This window comes from Cryptomeria japonica, chromosome 11 (assembly GCF_030272615.1).
Source record: "Cryptomeria japonica chromosome 11, Sugi_1.0, whole genome shotgun sequence".
NCBI lineage: Eukaryota > Viridiplantae > Streptophyta > Pinopsida > Cupressales > Cupressaceae > Cryptomeria > Cryptomeria japonica.
The window spans coordinates 526,834,998-526,855,150 of NC_081415.1; the positions used below are offsets into that span (position 1 = coordinate 526,834,998).

General features: G+C 34.2%; 1 protein-coding gene across 1 annotated transcript in view; it reads left to right on the forward strand.

Annotated features, from left to right (window-relative positions):
• The window catches only part of LOC131050879 (uncharacterized), a 63,177-nt gene that overhangs the window by 16,007 nt on the left and 27,017 nt on the right, over positions 1 to 20,153 (forward strand). The window contains exons 3-5 of the mRNA XM_057985176.2: positions 6,113 to 6,231; positions 9,885 to 10,011; positions 10,358 to 10,543. Coding sequence (XP_057841159.2) covers positions 6,113 to 6,231; positions 9,885 to 10,011; positions 10,358 to 10,543 — 432 coding nt within the window. The remainder of the gene's footprint in view (positions 1 to 6,112; positions 6,232 to 9,884; positions 10,012 to 10,357; positions 10,544 to 20,153) is intronic.

Below are 20,153 nucleotides of genomic sequence, written 5' to 3' on the forward strand. Positions count from 1 at the left end.
ACACATTGCATTTTGATCACCAAGTTACCAATCCAAGGAGGATGATATTTATCATATTTCCATTTTAATCTCATGCTAATATATTGAGCATCCGCTCACATCCTGCACACATGCCCTATTCTATAGTTCAAATTATAGATCTAAAAATTGGCCGATAAACCTTTTTTGTTTTTGCTTTGGTGTTTGACGCAGTATTTCAAAATCTATAAAGCAAGTTTTGGAACGGTCCATGCCAACATCTATAGATTCATACGTGAAAAAAAATCGTTTTTAGAATCTCCATCTTGTAAACGCATGGGACAAATCTTATTCTCTTGGACTTGTTGAGTAGATTCCTTTGGTCATATCACTCTACAGTTCTTGTATTTCTTTGTAGTGAAGCCACAATTTGTCTCTAGTAAACAACAAATTAGTGCTTTCATAGTAGTTCACTATACTATTGATATCAGAATGATAATGTTAGCATAATTTAATGTCCCCTACCTGATTAACATAATTAATCTATTTCAATATACTAAAATTGATTGAGAGACTAATCATGAAGCCAGTCATTGATATTCTTCAATTTATTAGTTATTAACAAGTGCTTATTTATTTTCCTCATTAAATGATTAATTTCATTATTCATAGTTCTTAATATAGATATCAGACCCTGCTACTACTTCAGTTTTAAGGGAGAAGGGTCTATGTATGTTACCAAAGCGCTTAGAGACCAAATACAATAGGTTCCCTCAAAGTTTACAGATCCAAGCCCTTACCTATCTTGGGTCTATACCCTCAAGGCTTACGGGTTGCCGATCCCCACCCTATCTTGGGACTAATATTATTGTCATAGATTTTTTTGGCAGCAGATATCATATTTCTTTTTAGGAAAGAATGAAACATACACGCATGTCTGATTGAGGAGGATCTATGATTGAGTTTGATTGTGTTGTTTCAACTCATTTCTGCAGTCAATGATGTGTGCTAACAGCTGTTGCTCTCCTCATGTTGTTGGCTACCCTTTGTCAATTTTGAACACCTTTCATTCCTGTTTGACATTAAGTACTGACAGTCCCAACAAAGACTTAAGCATTTGTTTGACATTGCTACTGCAAAATGGCAGTTTTAAAGACCAAAGGGCAGAAGATGAACAACTGCTCATCTTTTAGCTTTCCAACGTTGATTTTCATTCACATTTATGTAAATATGACATATAGTCATTCATTGATGATAAGCCTCTAGTTGCAGGGTAAGTTATCTGGTTGCTAATTTTGTACAAAGATATAATTTGTTGTTGCAATTCACACATATAGTTTGATGGTCTCTTTTAATGAGTGCACATGTTTTTTCTCTTCATTGTGGTACTCTGATTATTGTTCACAAGCATTAAGCTAAACCATTTCCACTCATAATACATTGAAGCTTTTATTTTGGTTTGTTTGCCCCAAGATCATCAATGTGCTCTGGATCAATGGTTCCAGAGCAAGGATCTTTCTTATCTGGTTATTCCTTGTTTCTTTACGTCTTGGGGTGGCCATTCATAGAGGGTTTTGGTTAGAAGAAGCATGGTCATGAGATTTGTGGCTCTCTGTCTTACCTTCCTTGCCATTTTTCATGGAACATGTTAGTAGAAGATGATCAAAGATGCTTTGTGGTGAGAGAAATCACGTGACAGGTTATAGAACTAAGAACCAGTTAGAGGCCAAACAAGATATGATGTAGAAGTAAATTGAGATGGTACCATTTTGAAGGAAAGATGGATTTTGATGTCTTAGATAATTTGCATAGCCTAGTCAATTTCAACTCATCGTTGATGAATAGTGAGTGTTGCACTTGGAAGACATTGCTCACATATGGAGAGGAATCCATTTTTCCAACATTGAACAAACGTAAGCAAATCACTGATTCTGAACATAGTGCCATTTTAGCAACCACTTAAGTGCCGTTATTTTATAATTTGGACCCAGAGAAGTAGGAGGATTGATCAATTGTTAGATATAGGTCAGTGGGCATCTTATGTACTAAATTGTTGACAGGTGGTAGTTAAAAGAACTTGATTTTGATGGAAATAGTTTGAGGTTGATCTTGCCATTGATTTGACACCATTAACAAGACATTTTCAGACCTCCAGGTACAAACACAATTAAAGAAAGTTCCTAAGAAATACAATTGTAAAACACTGCCTTACCGGTTGGAAAACAACATATTTCCTTTTTTTTGTCTTTTGAGCTTTGTGTTTTGAGGCTAAATTGGATGTAACTAATAAGACATACCCCAAGGTTTCATCAAAAGCAATCTCGTTTTTCTTTCTAAGTCAGTTTTCTAAGTGAATTGTTACACATGACGTTGAAAGTATTTGAGAGGTGTGTGTTTGAGCAAGTTGCAGAGGTTTGTGGGTGCATGAATATCATTGTAATGAAAATTGGTGTCCTTGAAGGCTTCATGAAGACGGTAAACTTGTAATTGTAGCGGAAATGGTGGTGATACTTTTGCAATGACTATAAATACAACACTACTCTTATAAGCCCTAGTTTGCTTTTTTTGATGGCTTGAAAGATTACTCTTACCATGTTGGCAATTATGATAATTGATTCACTAGATTTGCACAATTGTGTCAAGGTAATTTCATCAATTCAAGATTTGCTAACAATCAACATCTTATTTGATAAGCTAAATATCCAAGATATTGAGATAGAAAAATCAAATTTAAATTATGTTAGCATTTTAAGTTGCACCTTTTTTTGTGACACAAAATGGAATAGATCTTTGCTAGAATTGTATTTCAAATTAGAAGGGTAAGGTCCTTGAAAACAAAAAATTAATCTAAAATCTCAATAATATGTACTTGCTATTTATGATTTGTATAGATCTATTTTTTTGGGTGTTTTGCTCATAGCAAACAAAACCAAAGGTGTGTCTTTTAACTGCAATACAAAGTTAAAGTGAAACCTCTCTTTTTGGTTCTTAGGTTAGGGTACAAGGTGATTTGACACTTGCTCAAGGTAAGAAGTTTTTATGCGTTTTTAGTAAACAGCTTAAATGGCTATTAGACACTCTCTTTCTAGTAAACAGTAGAGACTGAAAATATGAGAGTAGAATAGAAGGATTGAATAGCTTTTAATACAACAAGAGCTTGGTTGCCTAAAAGATAGAGATAGCTTTTACCTTTTGGACTGATTATATCTTTGTAAGGGGAAAATAGCTGATCTCTCTTTTGTTTGGGAAGACGTGATAGTCTATAGAAAGGGTGCTCCTATTTGTATTAGCTCGAAGTTTTTTATAAGACAAATATGTGCAACCTTTTGGTAGTGCTTTCAAATTTTTAGTGTTTATATCTAATTGGTTCAAAAGGGTTTTAATCATGTGACCTTGCTTAAACCCTAAACCCTGTCGTTTATGTGAGTTTTTGTTTTATTTTGTTGTTGACCCCTTGTTATGTGGGTTATGCTTTTCCTCCCGAATCCGTTTTTTCTATTGTTCGCTTTTTCATCCAAGAATACCTTTCATCTGTCCTTTGCTTTTATCACCTCTTCTTATTGAGATTTCTAAATTTTCCTTCTTGACATCCTTTTCTCTTTGTTAGAGTTTTTCACTTTTTCTTTTGAATATACTTTTCCTCAGAAACCTGACTCCTAATTCTTTACATGAAGTTAACTTTTAGAGTTGGTGTTTTGGTCATCCTATTACCCATGTACCTTTTTTTTTTGGTATCCCTGATCCTTGTCTTTTGATATTTTCTTCTTTATATTTTTTTGGAGTTGGAGATGCTTGAATACATATAATGTGGTACAATGTATAATGTATCCTCGAACTCCAATCCCTAACACTTTTCACTATGTATCTCATTAGAGAATTGCTGCATTGGACTTATCCTTATTTGCATGCCTTAACAGAGAAATTCTTGGTTGCTCCTAATTCTTGACTCTTAATAGTGGTTTCTTCGAACTCTTGCCTTTTGCACCATTCATCCCTACCTATCTCCTTGCACAACCTAGAGTGTGTGCAATGATGTGATAAGGCATTTCAAATAATCCATAATGAATTTTCCAGCCCAAAAATAATTGTTTGATTTCAAGAGCGTATATTCACATACAATGTGAAGTGAAGGATGAAGAACACCATGTTGCTTTTAATGTGGTGGTTATGTATTTGATGTGAATGATTTTCATGTGAGCTCTAGGCTGCTATTTTGGTGGATTTTCTGGGATCCTAGCTTGGTTCACATGTAGGACTAATGACATCTGATACTTAGCGAATTTCTTAAGGATTGAGTGACCAAATAGAATGCTAAATATAACAATCATTTTTCAAAACAAAGGTCAGTTATCCATTTTCACGTGACTGTAATGACAAGCAAGATCTAGAGTTTCAATCCTTGCATGTCTAATCGCCATTATAGAAACTTATTTTGCAAATCATGAAGAGGTAGCTAGTTTGTAGTAGATGTTTGTAACTGGATGTCTTGTTGGCTAGTTGTAGATCTTTAAGAAGTTTTGTAAGCAAAGAAGAAAGATAGGTTCTTCTAACTTAGGTTTTCTCTGACCACATTTGTTAGTGTGAATGTGATAAGAACTTGATAAGTGTTGTGACAGTTTAATGCGTTGTAGATTGTCATTTGTAATGGTCTTTTTCTTAATGCGTATGGATCTTTGTAAGTTTGGAGAGGGATTATTAAACATGTCTAGTTTTAAAGATCAGTTCTCTTTTGTTAATTTTGCAACCCATTATAAGGCACCAGTCTTAAAAGCGTTTGCATCTACATGCACTTGAGAATGAGCAAAATCATCCACCAGTACTGTAGGATAAGGAAGTAGGTTCATCATATGCATTTCATGATTGAGTGTTATACCCAAGGAAATATCTTTGGTGAGCTTTTAATAGTTTTAATCCTGGTAAATCATGTCCTATATATCCAGTTGGCTTAATAGAGGTTATAGCAATTATTGACTTTTGATCTAGTGATATAATTTGTGGTCAAACTGTATATTTGGATGCTATTACAGTTTGTTTTGATTTGATGATTCTTTGTTGACTGTGACTTCTTTGCCGTTCACTGTGACTCCTTTGCTCTATGCAGAAAATAGATGCTGTTTGCTGTTGTGAATAGGTGTATAGTGCTCATAATTTCAACAGTGAGCTCTGATTTTCTTCCTTCAAAGTGTTCCTCTGATCTAAATCCATACTACGGTGCCTATGAATTTTTTATGCTGCTGTTACTTAAATGATCAAAGCACTTGTTGACTCAGTTCTGTTCTATTCATTCAATCCTTCTCAACCACTCTTGACCAGCCTCCTTTCTCACCTTGAAAATATTAAATGACCATTGTATAGGGTTTTGGGCATACTTTTATCAAATGAAATGCACCAAATTTTTAGTATTTGCAGCTCTTTACTTATTCTTGTCCCTTGTCAAACTTACAACTCTAATATTTGCACACACAATTGAAATTACAGTGAGCATGCTGCCATAAATAACTTGGATTCTTGTAACAGTTTCATTTGGTTTATCAAGTATAAAAGAATTGACTAAAATATTGTCTGATATGAGCATCATGCAGTTTTTAGGGATATATATTTAAAAATTTGCTAGGGACACCATATATAATAGACACAAGACAAAGACGATTAACACATTCTGTGATGAATTCCAAACACAGCACTGCACTACATGAAGTTGGATTAATAGTGTCATTACTGCCAACTAGACGACACCACTTTGTGCGGAGAATGAACAACAGCATGATTTTCTATGTTGTAGGTGTATTATTGTTGAAGTATTTTTCATAATATATGTTATCTTGGTTGATTTGAAATCTCAAACTAAAGAATGTGTGGAAGTTGTAGATGTATTTTTACTTGTTCAATGTTTGTGTTTGTCTTTTGCATGTTTATGATCTTGTTTGTGGTCGACAAATAATGTTTCCTGTGTTTCCTGTGGCGTGCCATTGTGACCTGAAAGTTTTGTATGGTCAATGTTTAACAATTTGCTTTGTTAAATGGATTTTCCTTGTAATACCTTGAACAAGTAAGAGTGTAGAGACTGCTGAAATTTTAAATTATCAAGGTACAGAAGAGTCATCACATATCGTTTTAGGGCAACTGACTCTTATTTTTTTTTAATGAATTGCAGGCATTGGTCCTTAAGTACCTTTTGTTTGTGCATGAGGAAGGAGGTGGGCCTTCCATCAATCTGCTACAACATAACCTTGGGTATGCAGATGCGACAATGCCAGAACATAAACAGACAAGGTATATTCCTTTTTTTCGTTTGACAAATTTAATCATCTAATTATTTATATAGCAAAAATGTTGCTGGAAAGCAACTCATGTACGTCTAGAATTGGGATTTCAAGGTTCTATTTGGGTGACTTAGTGTAAGGGCTACTTTATGCTCTTGAAGTGGCATAGTGACTTACACTCTTTTGTTTGATTTTCTCTTAATGGAAAAGATTATGTTGGAAAATGGAAAGCAGTAATCGACATCTACTCATTTTAATGGGACTATTCATTTGACTTTATGTAAGGGCTAGTTTATGTCATTGAAGTAGCATAGGGACTTGCATTCTATATATTTTTAACTGCTGATATATAGATGGAATATTCACTGAAGTTCAAAAATGATCCATAGTTACATCTAGAATTTTAATTTTCATGGGTCTATTTATGTAGACTTTATGCAAGGGTTGGTTTATGTTCTTGAAGTGGCAAGTTGATTTACATTATACATATTCTTAAGTATTCATATTTTGTTGGAATATCTAGTCTAGATAAATATGAGCTTAGGGTCTTGAACAATTCTATGGTTGTAACATGTGCCTTACTCAAAAAGTTGGTCTAATTCTTTCTTCTGAGGTCTGAGATATGGAAGCATGCTTCTCCAGCGATCAGAAAAAAATCCTAATTAAGAAACAAGTTAAACAAAATAAACAGACTTCTTAAACAAAATAAAAATACATATTTTAAACAAATTGAAGGAAGACAATATTAAAAAGCATCCATGATTGAATATTGAATGGCAATGCAGATTACAAAGGGCTGAAAATTCGAAATAAGTGCAGATATCAGTATATAATAATAAATTATATAAATGACCATCCATGACATTGGAAATTGATTGCAGTATAATTTGGATTTTATATTAACTATAAATCTGGCATAAAAAGTTGAACATTTAAATTCAAATTGCTAAAATGTAAATTCTTAGCTGCGTTGCATATATAAAAGGAATATTTGGAAATTAAATTGAATAACAATTTAAACAAAATGACAATACATATTATAAGCAGATTGAAAGAATATAAAAGATAATTAATAAACATGATCCAACATTGAATGACATCTTCACATTACAAAAGGCTGAAAATTCAAAATTGAATTATTGAGACGAGTATTATAATTTTAAATTATACAAATGACTGCTCGTGCTCATTTGTTTCCTCATCAGCTTGCCTTCATTCCTTGGACTCTACCTCCCACAGGTGCTACTGGCGTACTCATTAGTGTTGTGATCAATGAGACACTAAGGCACTATGTACAACAATTAGCTTCTCTGGTCTCTTAGAGGTGATAATCTTCTTCACAAAGTGGATAAAGCTATAAATAGATAAATTTCTCCCAGCATTAGATGAAGTAGAAACTTCTGAAACTAAGTGAATGGCAAGTGTTTGTAGCAATTATGGACTCCTACATAACCATCACTCGTTAACCATGCGATCTTATACAATAGTGAGTATATTTGCCAAAGTCTTGTTGTCTTGGAGAGAAGCAAATTTGGTTTGGTGATCCCTAGTTATTGTACCATCTTCCACTTTGTACCTCAGTCGTCATCAATCCCTTCTTCACTTCCTTTGCATCTATGGGATTGGCTTTTGTATGCCTTTCCGTAAACTATTTTGCATTCACTGCATATTTGGTGATGCATAAGTATTTAGCCATGTAATGTGTTTTGTGGAGATTCATACACAAGTCTCCATTATCAATGTCTTCCCAACGGTGGCAGGGTGTTAAAAATTCCATATTTATTTACAATAAAATCAAGTGATGAAATGGATATAATGTATCACATCTGACCAAAAGAATGTATGACAGCCGTATTCTTCTGCCTCTTCCATTGTTTTGTCTCAAACTCCCTGATATCTAGTCCACGTCTATCCTATAATCATTGGTTGCAAATCTAGTTTAACTTGTTTTAAGAATTTCTTCCTTGAAAAGGACCAAAACAATGGCAATGAGTTGTGGTGGCATTCTTCACCATCTCTTTGACCTATATATTTTTTCCATTGCCCACAAGTGTATTTTTCATTGCACGTGGACAGCATGGGCTCTAGTAGATGTGTTTACGAGTAGCATCAATCAACTTTCTTACTAGCCTGTGCATAAATATTTAAATGTTATATTAAATGCTACATTGGCAAGGTTAACTCATGAATGGCATTCCTCAAAATTTGAACAGAAATTCATTTTCCTTGTTTACATGTGACTATAACATTCATGAATGGGTGGTGATTAATGCCTGTCCATCCACTAATGATGATGGACCACTCATGTGCAGAGATATATGCTAACAATATGCTATGCTATGATTGCATATTCAACTTCTTATCAGTTTTACTAACCTTTGTTACACACTGATCCTTTCCTACCTTGAATGAAACTCCATTAAAACCAACAAAGGCAAGGAGATGTGATTTAATGATCATGTGCAGAGATATATTCTGATGAGGCCAAAAGAGCTATAATGTGCTGGACCCTAAAAAGATATGTGCACTGAAGTCAAGAGGCAGGTCACCCTGTATCTCAAAGTATGTGGCACCTGCTGAATTCATCACAACTTGCTAGGGCAGGCAACCAAATTGATTCAAATGGAACACAAACATTTTCAGGAGGTTGTTGTTGAGTCTCCCTTGTCCAACTGAAGTGTTTGATGATCTGTGATTACATTTAAGGATGTATACATGCAATATAAATTGAAAGATCATCTAGAGTTATAGTCTGTCTTTGTAGGTGTGTGGCATAACTACAATCTGATTAATGCTGTGTAGAGAAAGCTTATGGAGGTTGCTGTAGGAAGAGTGTTGATGTTCCACAGTAATCTTAAGACGATACATCGTTTATCAATTCATCTTTTATGAATTGGTGATTTTGGAAAAGAGGCATGGCATCTCTTTTTGCTGGATTTTTAACACATGTTGGGTTTCTGCAGGGTATCCCATGGTGTCATGGTGAATTATATTTGCTTTAGTTTCTCTCTTTCCATTTTAAGTTTGCTATTATCGTTTTAATTAATAGCAGCTGGCAGGTATATACAGCTTTATGTATTGGTTATTTCTTATGCATAGCACTTGTGAGCAGAAAATAAATAAATTGTATCCTTGATTCGTTGTTTGTGAGTTGCATGTTTGTATCTTTAAGTCAGTGATGGTCATCCTCTATCTCAAATTAGCAAATGTGTGAAGCAGGCTTAAAACTGTCTTAGCTACTTTACCTGTATGCTCTTTTCTTATATGTTCTATGTTAAATTGACATAAAGAAATAAAGAAATTATAGTGCTGTTTAGTAATGACCAAAATAGGTGAATTGGATAATATAAGTAGGTAATGAAAATAAAAGGAGTATCTAAGCAACTTCTACCTTTAATGAGAAAAATAAGAAAATAATATATAAGGAGCATGCAAACAGTAAGCATCTAGATATGTAAGAATTTGCTTTTATCAAAATATTTGAAAAAATTATCAATTTACAAGGTGCCCATTTGTCAAAATGTTGATGCAATTAAAAGCTAACTTTGACCTTACTTCTTGTAGATTCTTTCATAGGATTTTGTTTATGAACATTTGAATAGTGTCTTCCTTGCAGTTAGTCAATTCCATATTTTAACCTGGTAAATTGTTTTCATTCTGCAGAGCATTGGTATTAGCAATGGCGGAAACATTATGGTTAGCTGGAAGGAGAAACAGAGCTGTTATTGCTACATTGAATATTCACTATCCTCAGCCCAGCAATCATGCCAAAGATGGTCAAAATGACGAGGCATGTCACATTTTCTAAGTAATATACTTATAGATAGGATTGCTTCTGCTACACGCTACTCATTAATTTGATTCTCAACCTTTTGCAGAGCAAAATGTCTTGACAGAATGTTTAGATCATATTCTATCCTGTTCAAATTAGTTAGGGAGGGAGGGTGCTGAATTATGATGTTTTGGGATGTCAGTGTACCTTTAATTCATTGCCTGGTATTTGAATTTTATTTTGTAGTTTTGCAAGCAATACATGTCAATTTTACTGGGTTAGGAACAATTCTTTATATAAATCCAGAATGTTTGTGTATTGTATATTTATATCATTCTAATTGATAAGACACTTCTTGTTCCAGATGATTGCTAGAGCACTGGAGGGCCTTTCCATTAATTCTGCTTCAGAATTGCAGAATGTCCTGAGAATAAATGTATTTACTTCTACGAGCGCTCTTGTACAGAAACTTAGGGATATCCTTCCTATATTTCAAAGTCGTATGGGAGCACTATTATTCCTTTTCTCAGCATTGCTTTCAAGAGGATTGGTATGTACGTAGTTTGTAGATTACATAATTAATCAATTTTCCAGCACTAGTGGTCATGTTACTTTCCACTTAAATTAGTAACTGCAGCTCAATTTATACCCTATTAACTTGATGATGCTTTCTGATTTTGGCATTATTATTGTTTGATAATGGGAAAGTGTTTTATATGGTCACACTTTCTAGCAATTGCTATAATATTTTTTTGAAACATGAGTGGTATGTGAAATAAGAATCAGGGGTGCAAGTAACCTCTAAATTTAAGGCTCGAGAGCTTGACATTAACTATTATTTAGAGCTTACTAATTTAAATTGAGAGCATTTAATAGAATTGGTGGGGTATGCAAACCAATTCTGCTCATTTGAAGAACTTGCAACCTGTTGAATTTACATACAACATTGACAAGTACAAAACATGAACTGTAAATTTTAATATTACAGTATATTGTAATGAAAACAAAATGAGAATTAAAATAATTAAAAGATGCATAATTTAGCGAGAGTTTTTTTATTGCAAGAGGTTGCAAGTAAATAGAGCCTTGGCCGTGTATGTGCCACCACTCATGAGCATCTTTGCTTGAGGATATGAAGTGGTCAAACTCACTCAAGGCAACACTTTGTATATCTACATTTGGAAATATTCTACTAAATGCAGTCTTGTAGCTAGCAGCAACCTCTCATCCCTATATGGTGCCACCCTCCTCCACAAGGAAAGTGTCTTTTTGCTGTAATATTTTGGGGACAAAGAAAATGCTAGGAGATGCAAGGGTGTGCTCATCTTGTTCAAATGGTCAACATTAATCCTTTGCACTCTTTTGAATTTTTTTTTGTTGGGTCATGCTCATTGGCTTCTATTATGGTTCTTATTTTTTTTGACCATGTAATCCATGCCATCATAATTTTCACCTAAAAATGGGTAATGTGTATCAACATACCTAATCATCCTAATAATGGGCTCAATGAAACTTGAAACATATTCCACACGACCTCACCACTCATCATCTAGGATCAATGCCTTGACTTTTTGGGCATTCTATGTACTTGATTTCTTCCATACATTCCGAAGACTATTGATGACCATAGCACTCAATGCATCTCGCACCTTCACAAGTAATGTTAAGACGATTGTGTGACACAAATTGAGTTTGGGCAGTCTAACATGGTATAAAAAATACAAACTAAAATATTAAAAGGTAGATGACATGTCACATATCCACAAATTAAAAATCATTTTTTTAAAAATAGATTAAAAATAAAATTTAAATTACCTTCAACATTTCCAAGTTGGAGAAGGTCTTGAAGATGCCTTGTGACATATGATGATAGACAAAATGATTTGAATCTCGTCAACCTCCATATTTTCTTTTATCAACTCAATCTCCATGCCCAATCTGTTGCAATATCAAATTGAGAGCATGGACAGCAAACGGTGTTCAAAAGATGTGGCCATGCATACCCTTCATTTAGAACCAACTACGTATTAACATAATCAGCAGGTGCATTGACAATGGCTGTCACTATATTTTGTCATTATGGTGATCTAGTGAGGTTGAGACGAAACCCATTACCATATTTGCAATTAGCAATGCTCTCATTTCCAACCTTTCTCATATTATTCTTGAGGGCCTTTTCCAATGGGCCTCTTTTACACAAAACATTTACTTGGGAAGATGGTGGCAGTGATATGAAAGGATGTGGGCTAATCGATTGTGATAAGAAACTAGAAGGTTTTTGCAAGCTTCTCTTGGCAAGAGGATGTTCTCTTTCCATTGATCTTCTACATACCATGTCAACATCCTGTTGTTGTTTAAGATATGCCTTTATTTGTTGCTCTGGTACCTCCTTTTTTTTGGCCTAGGACAAACTTTTTTTCTTAAGCAGAGAATAGTGTAGAAGTGCTTTCACTTGATAGTGTGAGCTGTTATACAAAGTTCCACATTGTCTACATCGTCAACAATAACCCCGACTACTAGGAAGTTGTTCAATCATTGTTGTGTGTCATCAAAGAGGTAACATTGCATAAAATTTAAACAAACTCAGTTATGCATTGGCTACAACGTCAACAATAACCTCAACCACTAGGACGTTGTTCAATCATTGTTGTATGTCATCAAAGAGGTAGCAATGCATAAAATTTAAACAAACTTTTTGCATGGGAAGCAACTAAACCAGAACTACCAGCCATTTTATATGAACGTAAAAAAGAAACATTACAAATTAACAACCCTACAATTTAAAAAAAAGTAGTATTATAACTATAGTTACTAGGAGACCCGTCTCCTACCCATGGAGACGCGTACCAGAGACGGAGACATGTCTCCGGTCCCGTACGCATCTTTGGTATCGGAGACGTCTCCAAAAACTTCTTGATGTGTGGGGTGCTTTTGGCTGCTGTCTCCAAAGTCTCCTGACCAAAAATTGATGTCTCCTGCTAGAAAACTTAGGGCAAAATACATTAAAAAGGCAAAAAATTTAAGCAAATAAATAATATAAGGTTGCAGCAAATCAAAGTCGTAAGGAAATAACTAATAAGGAAACCGTTTCGCAGGAAGATAAAAATCCATGCAAAGTTATAGTGATCGGATCTATTGACAGTGTAGACTTTTTGAGAGGGACCGATTTCTTATTATTGTAATAGTCTAAAGAAAAATTGCCTTTACTATTTAGCTGACAATATCGAGTTTTCTCAACATCAATATTACTTTGAGTGTTCTCAACATCAATATTACCTTACTTTCACTAAACAATTTAGACTGGCTCTGGTATTAGTAGTATAAGCAATTTTAATTTTACTTTTTTGTTCAATTTTAAAGTTAATGTTAAAATTTACCACTGTTCTTGTTTTCAAAGTTCTCTGTCATGATATTTTTTGGAAATTATTAAATTATATTTAAAAAAAATTGGCGTCTCCAAGTACCCCTGTCTCCTATTTTTGAAAAATTAGTCATACCAGTAGCCGTACTAGTCTCCAGAGTCTCCAAGTACCCCCGTCTCCTGGTAACCTTGATTATAACCCCTTGTTATGTATAAAAATTTCATAAAAATTCAAAACTTACAAAAAAAAATGAAATACTCACTCACCTTCGATGGTTAATGTAATGTCCCCTATTGGGGCTTAATTTAGTTTGCCCTAGAATTCAAATAAGGTTTGGATTATGCTTGGGAATGTAACCTGTCAGCTTAATATGTAATGTCCTCTACTAGGAGTATGTATGTTTTCCATAATTAAACCGTATATACCACACATATCATGCCTTCAATTAGATTATTAAAACTAGAGAACAATTAATTATTTATAATACTATCAATAATTATTATATTTAGGTCCCCATCCTTACTTCTTTCCTAACCCCAATGGAGGATGGGGATTTAGAGAACAATTAATTATTTATAATACCTATTTTGTGAGGATTTACTCCGCCTCTTGCTACACACACCAACCTATCCTTTCACAGGCAATAATGAATGATTAAAGACTAGGCCATTAATATAATAGTCTTTCATGCATTATGAATGTATAAGAAATTAAGTATAAATTTGAGCTATTAGTATGATCAAATGCAATCTTATTGACAATGCTTCTTTGTATGTATTTATAACAGAATATACAATAACTTGTATTACATTTATATATAGAAATGTAGACATAACACAACATAAATGAACAAGTATATCATCATAGGCATGATACAGCTTACCAATTTTTTGTTACAAATAATGAGTGCAAATAATTCAATCTGCCGTAATTGATGACCTTGCTATGACCGAATTGAGTCTCCAGACAATATCATATCTCAATCTGACCTGCGTCTTCCATGACGGTCCTTGAAATGTTGTTCTGGCTTATATACTCCTCAAGAGGGAGTGAAGGGTTGTGTTTCTTAATGGGTCACGACCCTCCTAGAAGTGGCAGCTCTTCCTAACATGTCTCTTATCCATTCATTTATTAATCCCAAAGTTGCATTGACACGGATACGGATACAGTATTGGATACAGATATGACCATTTTTTAAGACCCTAATATGGATACGGCTGGATATGACATTCATATAAAACACATATACATATATTTAACACAAATTTTTAAGTTATTAGAGGAGATTTTCATTACTTCAAAAGCAATATAGACACACAATTGCTACATAAATAATGTTAAGTTGATTTAAAAATTTACAATATGCAAAAATAGTAGAGTTGCATTGGAAGATAACCCAAAAAATGGGTCACTGAAATAGAAAAACATTCATTGTCTTTCTCATTTGGTGTAGGTTTTGTTTATACATTTTTTTTATTCTTTTGTAAATGGATGAATGAAGTTTTTAAAAATTAAATTTAGGAAGATATACGCCAAATTTAAAAAAAAATAAATTTAGGAAAATATATGTCAAATTTAAAAAAAAAATTAAATTTAGGAAGATATACGCCAAATTTAAAAAAAATTAAATTTAGGAAGATAAACATCAAATTTAAAAAAAAAATCAAATTTAGGAAGTTATATGTCAAATTTTATAAAAATCAAATCACATAGTATCCTGCATGGTTGAAAAATCAAGGTTTTTTGGGCACACGTGGGTACAGTATTGGATACGTATCTGGGTCGTATCGGATATGTATCCATTTTTGATACAGGGATATGTGCGCCCGGGGAGGGACAAAGGAGTTTCCGGTTACTCTGATTAAACCGCTGTTTGTTAACTTCATGAAGTTTGCTTCTTAACAAATCCATACCTTGCTTTAACAAACTTGTGTCTTCTTATTGTATATGGGCTGCTGTATGCTTTAGTTTAGGCAGCTATGGAATAAATCTGTCTGAGTCGATTAGTATGCTAATCAAAATATTTGATCTTGCTACTTGATCCTTAACCCAGATCTCAGAAAATTGACAAGTCTTATAAATACGTCAATTTTCTGAGTATAGTGATATATTTTTAAATCCCTTTGTTATGGTATTTCTTGCTTGCTTTTGGGAATGAGATTGTTCATGGCGGGGACATGACAGTCTGTCCTTCCCAAAAATTGCTTGTCCTAAAGAAATGTCAATTTTATCCAATCTTTCAAATCTGTGGATCCCTAAACTGAACTGTGGAGATTTGTCATTTTCAGATGCTCCTTCTGGTATAATTAACTTCTCAAGTTACAATTTTGAACTAACTTGTAACCTAAGTCACAAGGTTCGAATTCAAATTCGAGTTCGGCATCAATATTATTCAAATGAAATTCGGCAAGGGAAAAAATTTGGAAAAAAATTCGACATTAAATTCGACTAATATAAATAAATAAATCCACAAAATTACCAAATTAATTAAACTTAAATAAATATATTAAATTTTATATATTATTAATAATTAAAAATCTAAAAAATATATTTTAAAATATTAATTTTTAATGTATAATGATATAATATATTAAAAAAGATAAAAACAAAATAAAACAATATTGATACATTTTAATATATTAAATTTTATAAAAAAGGAAAATGGGGGCACCTATTCTGTTAATTAAAGTTGCACTCGCTTTATTTAATCTCAAAGCTTGGAGGACATCGCCTAGTTTTATAAAGAAAAGAACATTAAACATAACTTAGTTTGATAGAGAAGATAAAAACATAAAAAATAAAGGTTTTATTCAGCAGACTGTATTTAGCGGACGGGAATAAGAAAATTCATCGCTTCAATACTGAACACTGCTCGATGCAATAGACATGATCGTGATAGATGCTGATGCGGATGTGATATGGATGCCATCACAACGGTGTCTGATCATGAATCGCTCCCATGAGTTTCAAGCTCCCTTCTCCGCCCGAGCCTGAGGTGAACTTCGATGAATTTTTCAGATTTTGATGAAGTTCGCCGGATTTTGAATTTCTTCCTTGAGATTCTGTGAATGCTGTGACTAACCTTGTAACAACAGGATCCACATTTGTCATGGTTAGTAAGATTCTATCATTCTTGTTCTCATCACTTTGATTAGGTTGTCCCCAAGGTTTAATGTTAAAGAAAGAAATTATGTATTAAGATGAGGGTTAGAAGTGTGACGCACATCTACATCCTCATATTCTAGATAAGCCAAAAATAGAAATCTTATGATGATAGGAATATGCCTATAGTAATCGTAGACACTCATGGAGTGGACAAACACATCAGGTATGAACCAAGCATGGAGCATACACATAAAAACATGAAGCATACACTTGGATATATGCAAACACAGAGCATACACACGAATACCTGTATTGCTAGATCCTTCTTATTGACTAGAATTTTCATTGATTTATCTTTACCCTATAGGATTGTAGGATCAAAGCTCTAATACCATTTGTAATGTCCCCTGTTGGGACTTAACTCAGTTTGCCCCAGAATTGCCAAATAGGGTTTGGATTATGCTTGGTAATGTAACCTGTCAGCTTTATATGTAATGTCCCCTACTAGGAGTATGTCTGTTTCCATAATTAAACCGAATATCACCACACTTATATTAATTATTCATAATACAATCAATAATTATTATATTTAGGCCTCCACCCTCACTTGATTCCTAACCGTAATGGAGGACACAGATTTACTGTCATAGGGCACTTGGAAACCAGTCTACAAGTAGGCTCCCTCAAGGTTTCAGGTTTCCGTCCATACCCCTTCTTGGGCTTACCTATCTTGTAAGGATTTACTCCACTCTCCCTACACACGCCAACCTATCCTTTCGCAGGCAATAGCAAATGATTAAAGACTAGGCCATTGAAAATATTCTTTCATGCATTATGAATGTATAAGAAATTAATTATAAATCTGATCTATTATTACGATCAAATGCAATCTTTTTTTTTTTTTCGTTATATTGATCGGTAAAGGCCAAAGCCAAAGAAATTTTATTAATTAAAAAAGTAATTACAACTCCATTCAATGTGGGCACCGGTAGGAAAGAATGGAGGGAAGAAAACCTCCGGTCTTGCCCAGATCCATTGGAGGATCAGAATCTAATGTTACAGTTAGCTAATAATGTTACATGAGTCCCTGGGTAAATCACATCCAGGCTAAAACTGCTTGAAAGAAAATTTCGACCAAGATTTCTGATGCACTGAAATTCGACCCTTTCTTGAGAATGATGTCTTCGAAAATGATGCCCCAAAGACAACTCTAACCTTTATTCGTTTGTTCTTATCTCGCGAAAAATAGGTACAAACTATTCCATTGATCTGCAAAGGACCTTAACACACCTTACGACTAAGATCGATGTCAGGAAAAACAATACGAAGCATGAATGAAATAAACAACATCAAGAAACTCCCTGTTTGATTAATAATGCCCCACTTCCCTCAAAGGGTTAAGCCCCTTTAAGCTAACCGTGACCATACCTGCAAAAACCTTCGGACCTGTTCTACATTAAATCACTTCAAGAGATGTTAGCCCGCAAATATACTCCATCTATGATGCCAAGCCTTACCAGTAAAGCAGCAACAACCACAGAGCTATCAGAAATGAAAAGAACTTCAAATCCAGAGCCCTGCCTATACCAAAGTATAGAGGTATCATAGCACTATACTAGGAGATGGGGAGCCATTCGGAAAAAGGATCAATAAGACACCACAACTCCTTACAGAGAAACCAAAGATAAAACACAAACCAAAACCTCTTCGGAGACATAACAAGGCCAATTCTTCCCAACATACCACTAGTTAAAACACCAAAGAGAGAATTCCCAGAATAAGGTTGTCCTAAAGGATTGCATTCTACAAAAAATAAAAATATAAAGCGAACCAGGGCCATTACAGCCGTTGTCAAACAGTCGGAGGAGTTAAAGGTACCCGTACCTCATCTACATGATCATAGATGCATGAAGGTGAAATATTAAGAGAAGTATCTACAACATCATACCTATAGCCACGTGAAATGCAAATGTGTTAATATGTCTGCCTTGCATTATATGAGCACACCTGCATCTATGTGTGTATACTTATGCTGAGATAGATACTTCATTTATAAAACCTATAGCATAAATTGCATCCTTTCTACATCCTAAAATCATTGATATAAATATTTGAAAGCCACTAAAAAAGGTATTGCATATCATAGGAGTTATCTTAAGCATCTGCATATGATAGTAGATATCTTGAGCGTCTGATTACTATATACATATAGCTTCAAAAAGCAAGTCGGCTGCTATCAAAAAACAATAAAGTATAAAAGTCTTTCATATAGATTAGCTTAGCTTAGATTAAATAGATTGTCGCAACAAAATCTTCCTCAAAAGGCAGGCCCTTTCCCTCAAGCCCCTGCCTGGTCTGATGGAGAGCCCTTTGGCGAGTCAGAGGATTTCAGATTCTCCATCTCGGCTATCATGTCCATGTTGAGACCTTCGTCCTGAAGGTATATTGCCAACTAGTGGCTATAGGGAGGAATTTTCACATTGAACCACCACATGAGGAAATTGACATTCTGTTGACGTGTATTTTATACACCATCATACACAAAATAAAATACCAATAGGCATCTTATCCTCTCTTGAGAAAAAGCCTCTAACTGCTGAAGATTCGCATAAAGGATCAGTTAGGAAGACTCTAAGGTTCTGGTTAGTAGGGTCTCTACGTGTGGACAAGCTTCCAGCGGTATGATGTGATTTGCTGTTTCCTCCAAGGGGTCTTACGCATTCCGAAAGTTCAAGATTTTACTAAAACTAAAGAAACTTTTCAAAATAACAAAAGAGTAGGGTTTGAAAGAGGTCTAGTCTAATCTAACCCTAAGAATGACTTCGTGTAGACAAGACTTGGCAAGATTCAACCAATTTCAATTTTGCCATAAGATAACAACTCTATTGAAATTGATGCGATCTTCTAAGGTAACAAAATGATATTCAATGCATCAAAGATCAAAAACACTACCACGAAGGTACATATCCAAGATACAATAATGATTGAAGATTAAGGGACTCAAAGTATTCTCCAGTCGACCACGCAAGGCGTTTCTAACATCAGCAAGAAGCTAGTGGTTTGGATTACGAATCCTACCAAAGATCAAGTCTCACACAATGTCCTTCAAATTAACACACTACTTTGATTGAGTATGATTCAAGTAAATTGAACAACCATGAAGATAACCAAGAAAGTTGCAACAAAACACCATAACTTCAATATTTCATTGATTTCTAAGTCATCATATACAACAATTGTTTGAATTCCTCTCTTCAAAACTCAATCTTGCTATAAAATAAAATTGCTTCTAACTCTAATCTCTATAATACAATAAACTCTCTGATATCTAACCATTACCAAATGAAATGAAAAATGGGGGTATAAATAGCATCCCCAATTACAATGAAAGGTCCAGATCGAAAGTAGATCAACGGTCAAGATCATGACACCTAAACCCTAATTAGGGTTTGCTACAAATGGCCTCCTTTTTACTGAACAATATTAAATACATAGCCAAATATTAAATTTGGCACAAAAATCTAGGAGACAAACCAATGACAAATAAGATGCCATGTCATCTATAACAACCTTTCATCTAGAATCTTATTCCCTTTCCAATGTTCTTTTTTGGCATATGCAACGAATCTTGTCACGATTCCTTCGATTTCTGCAATTGGAATCTCGGGAAGATTCTTCATACTCTCTTCCAAG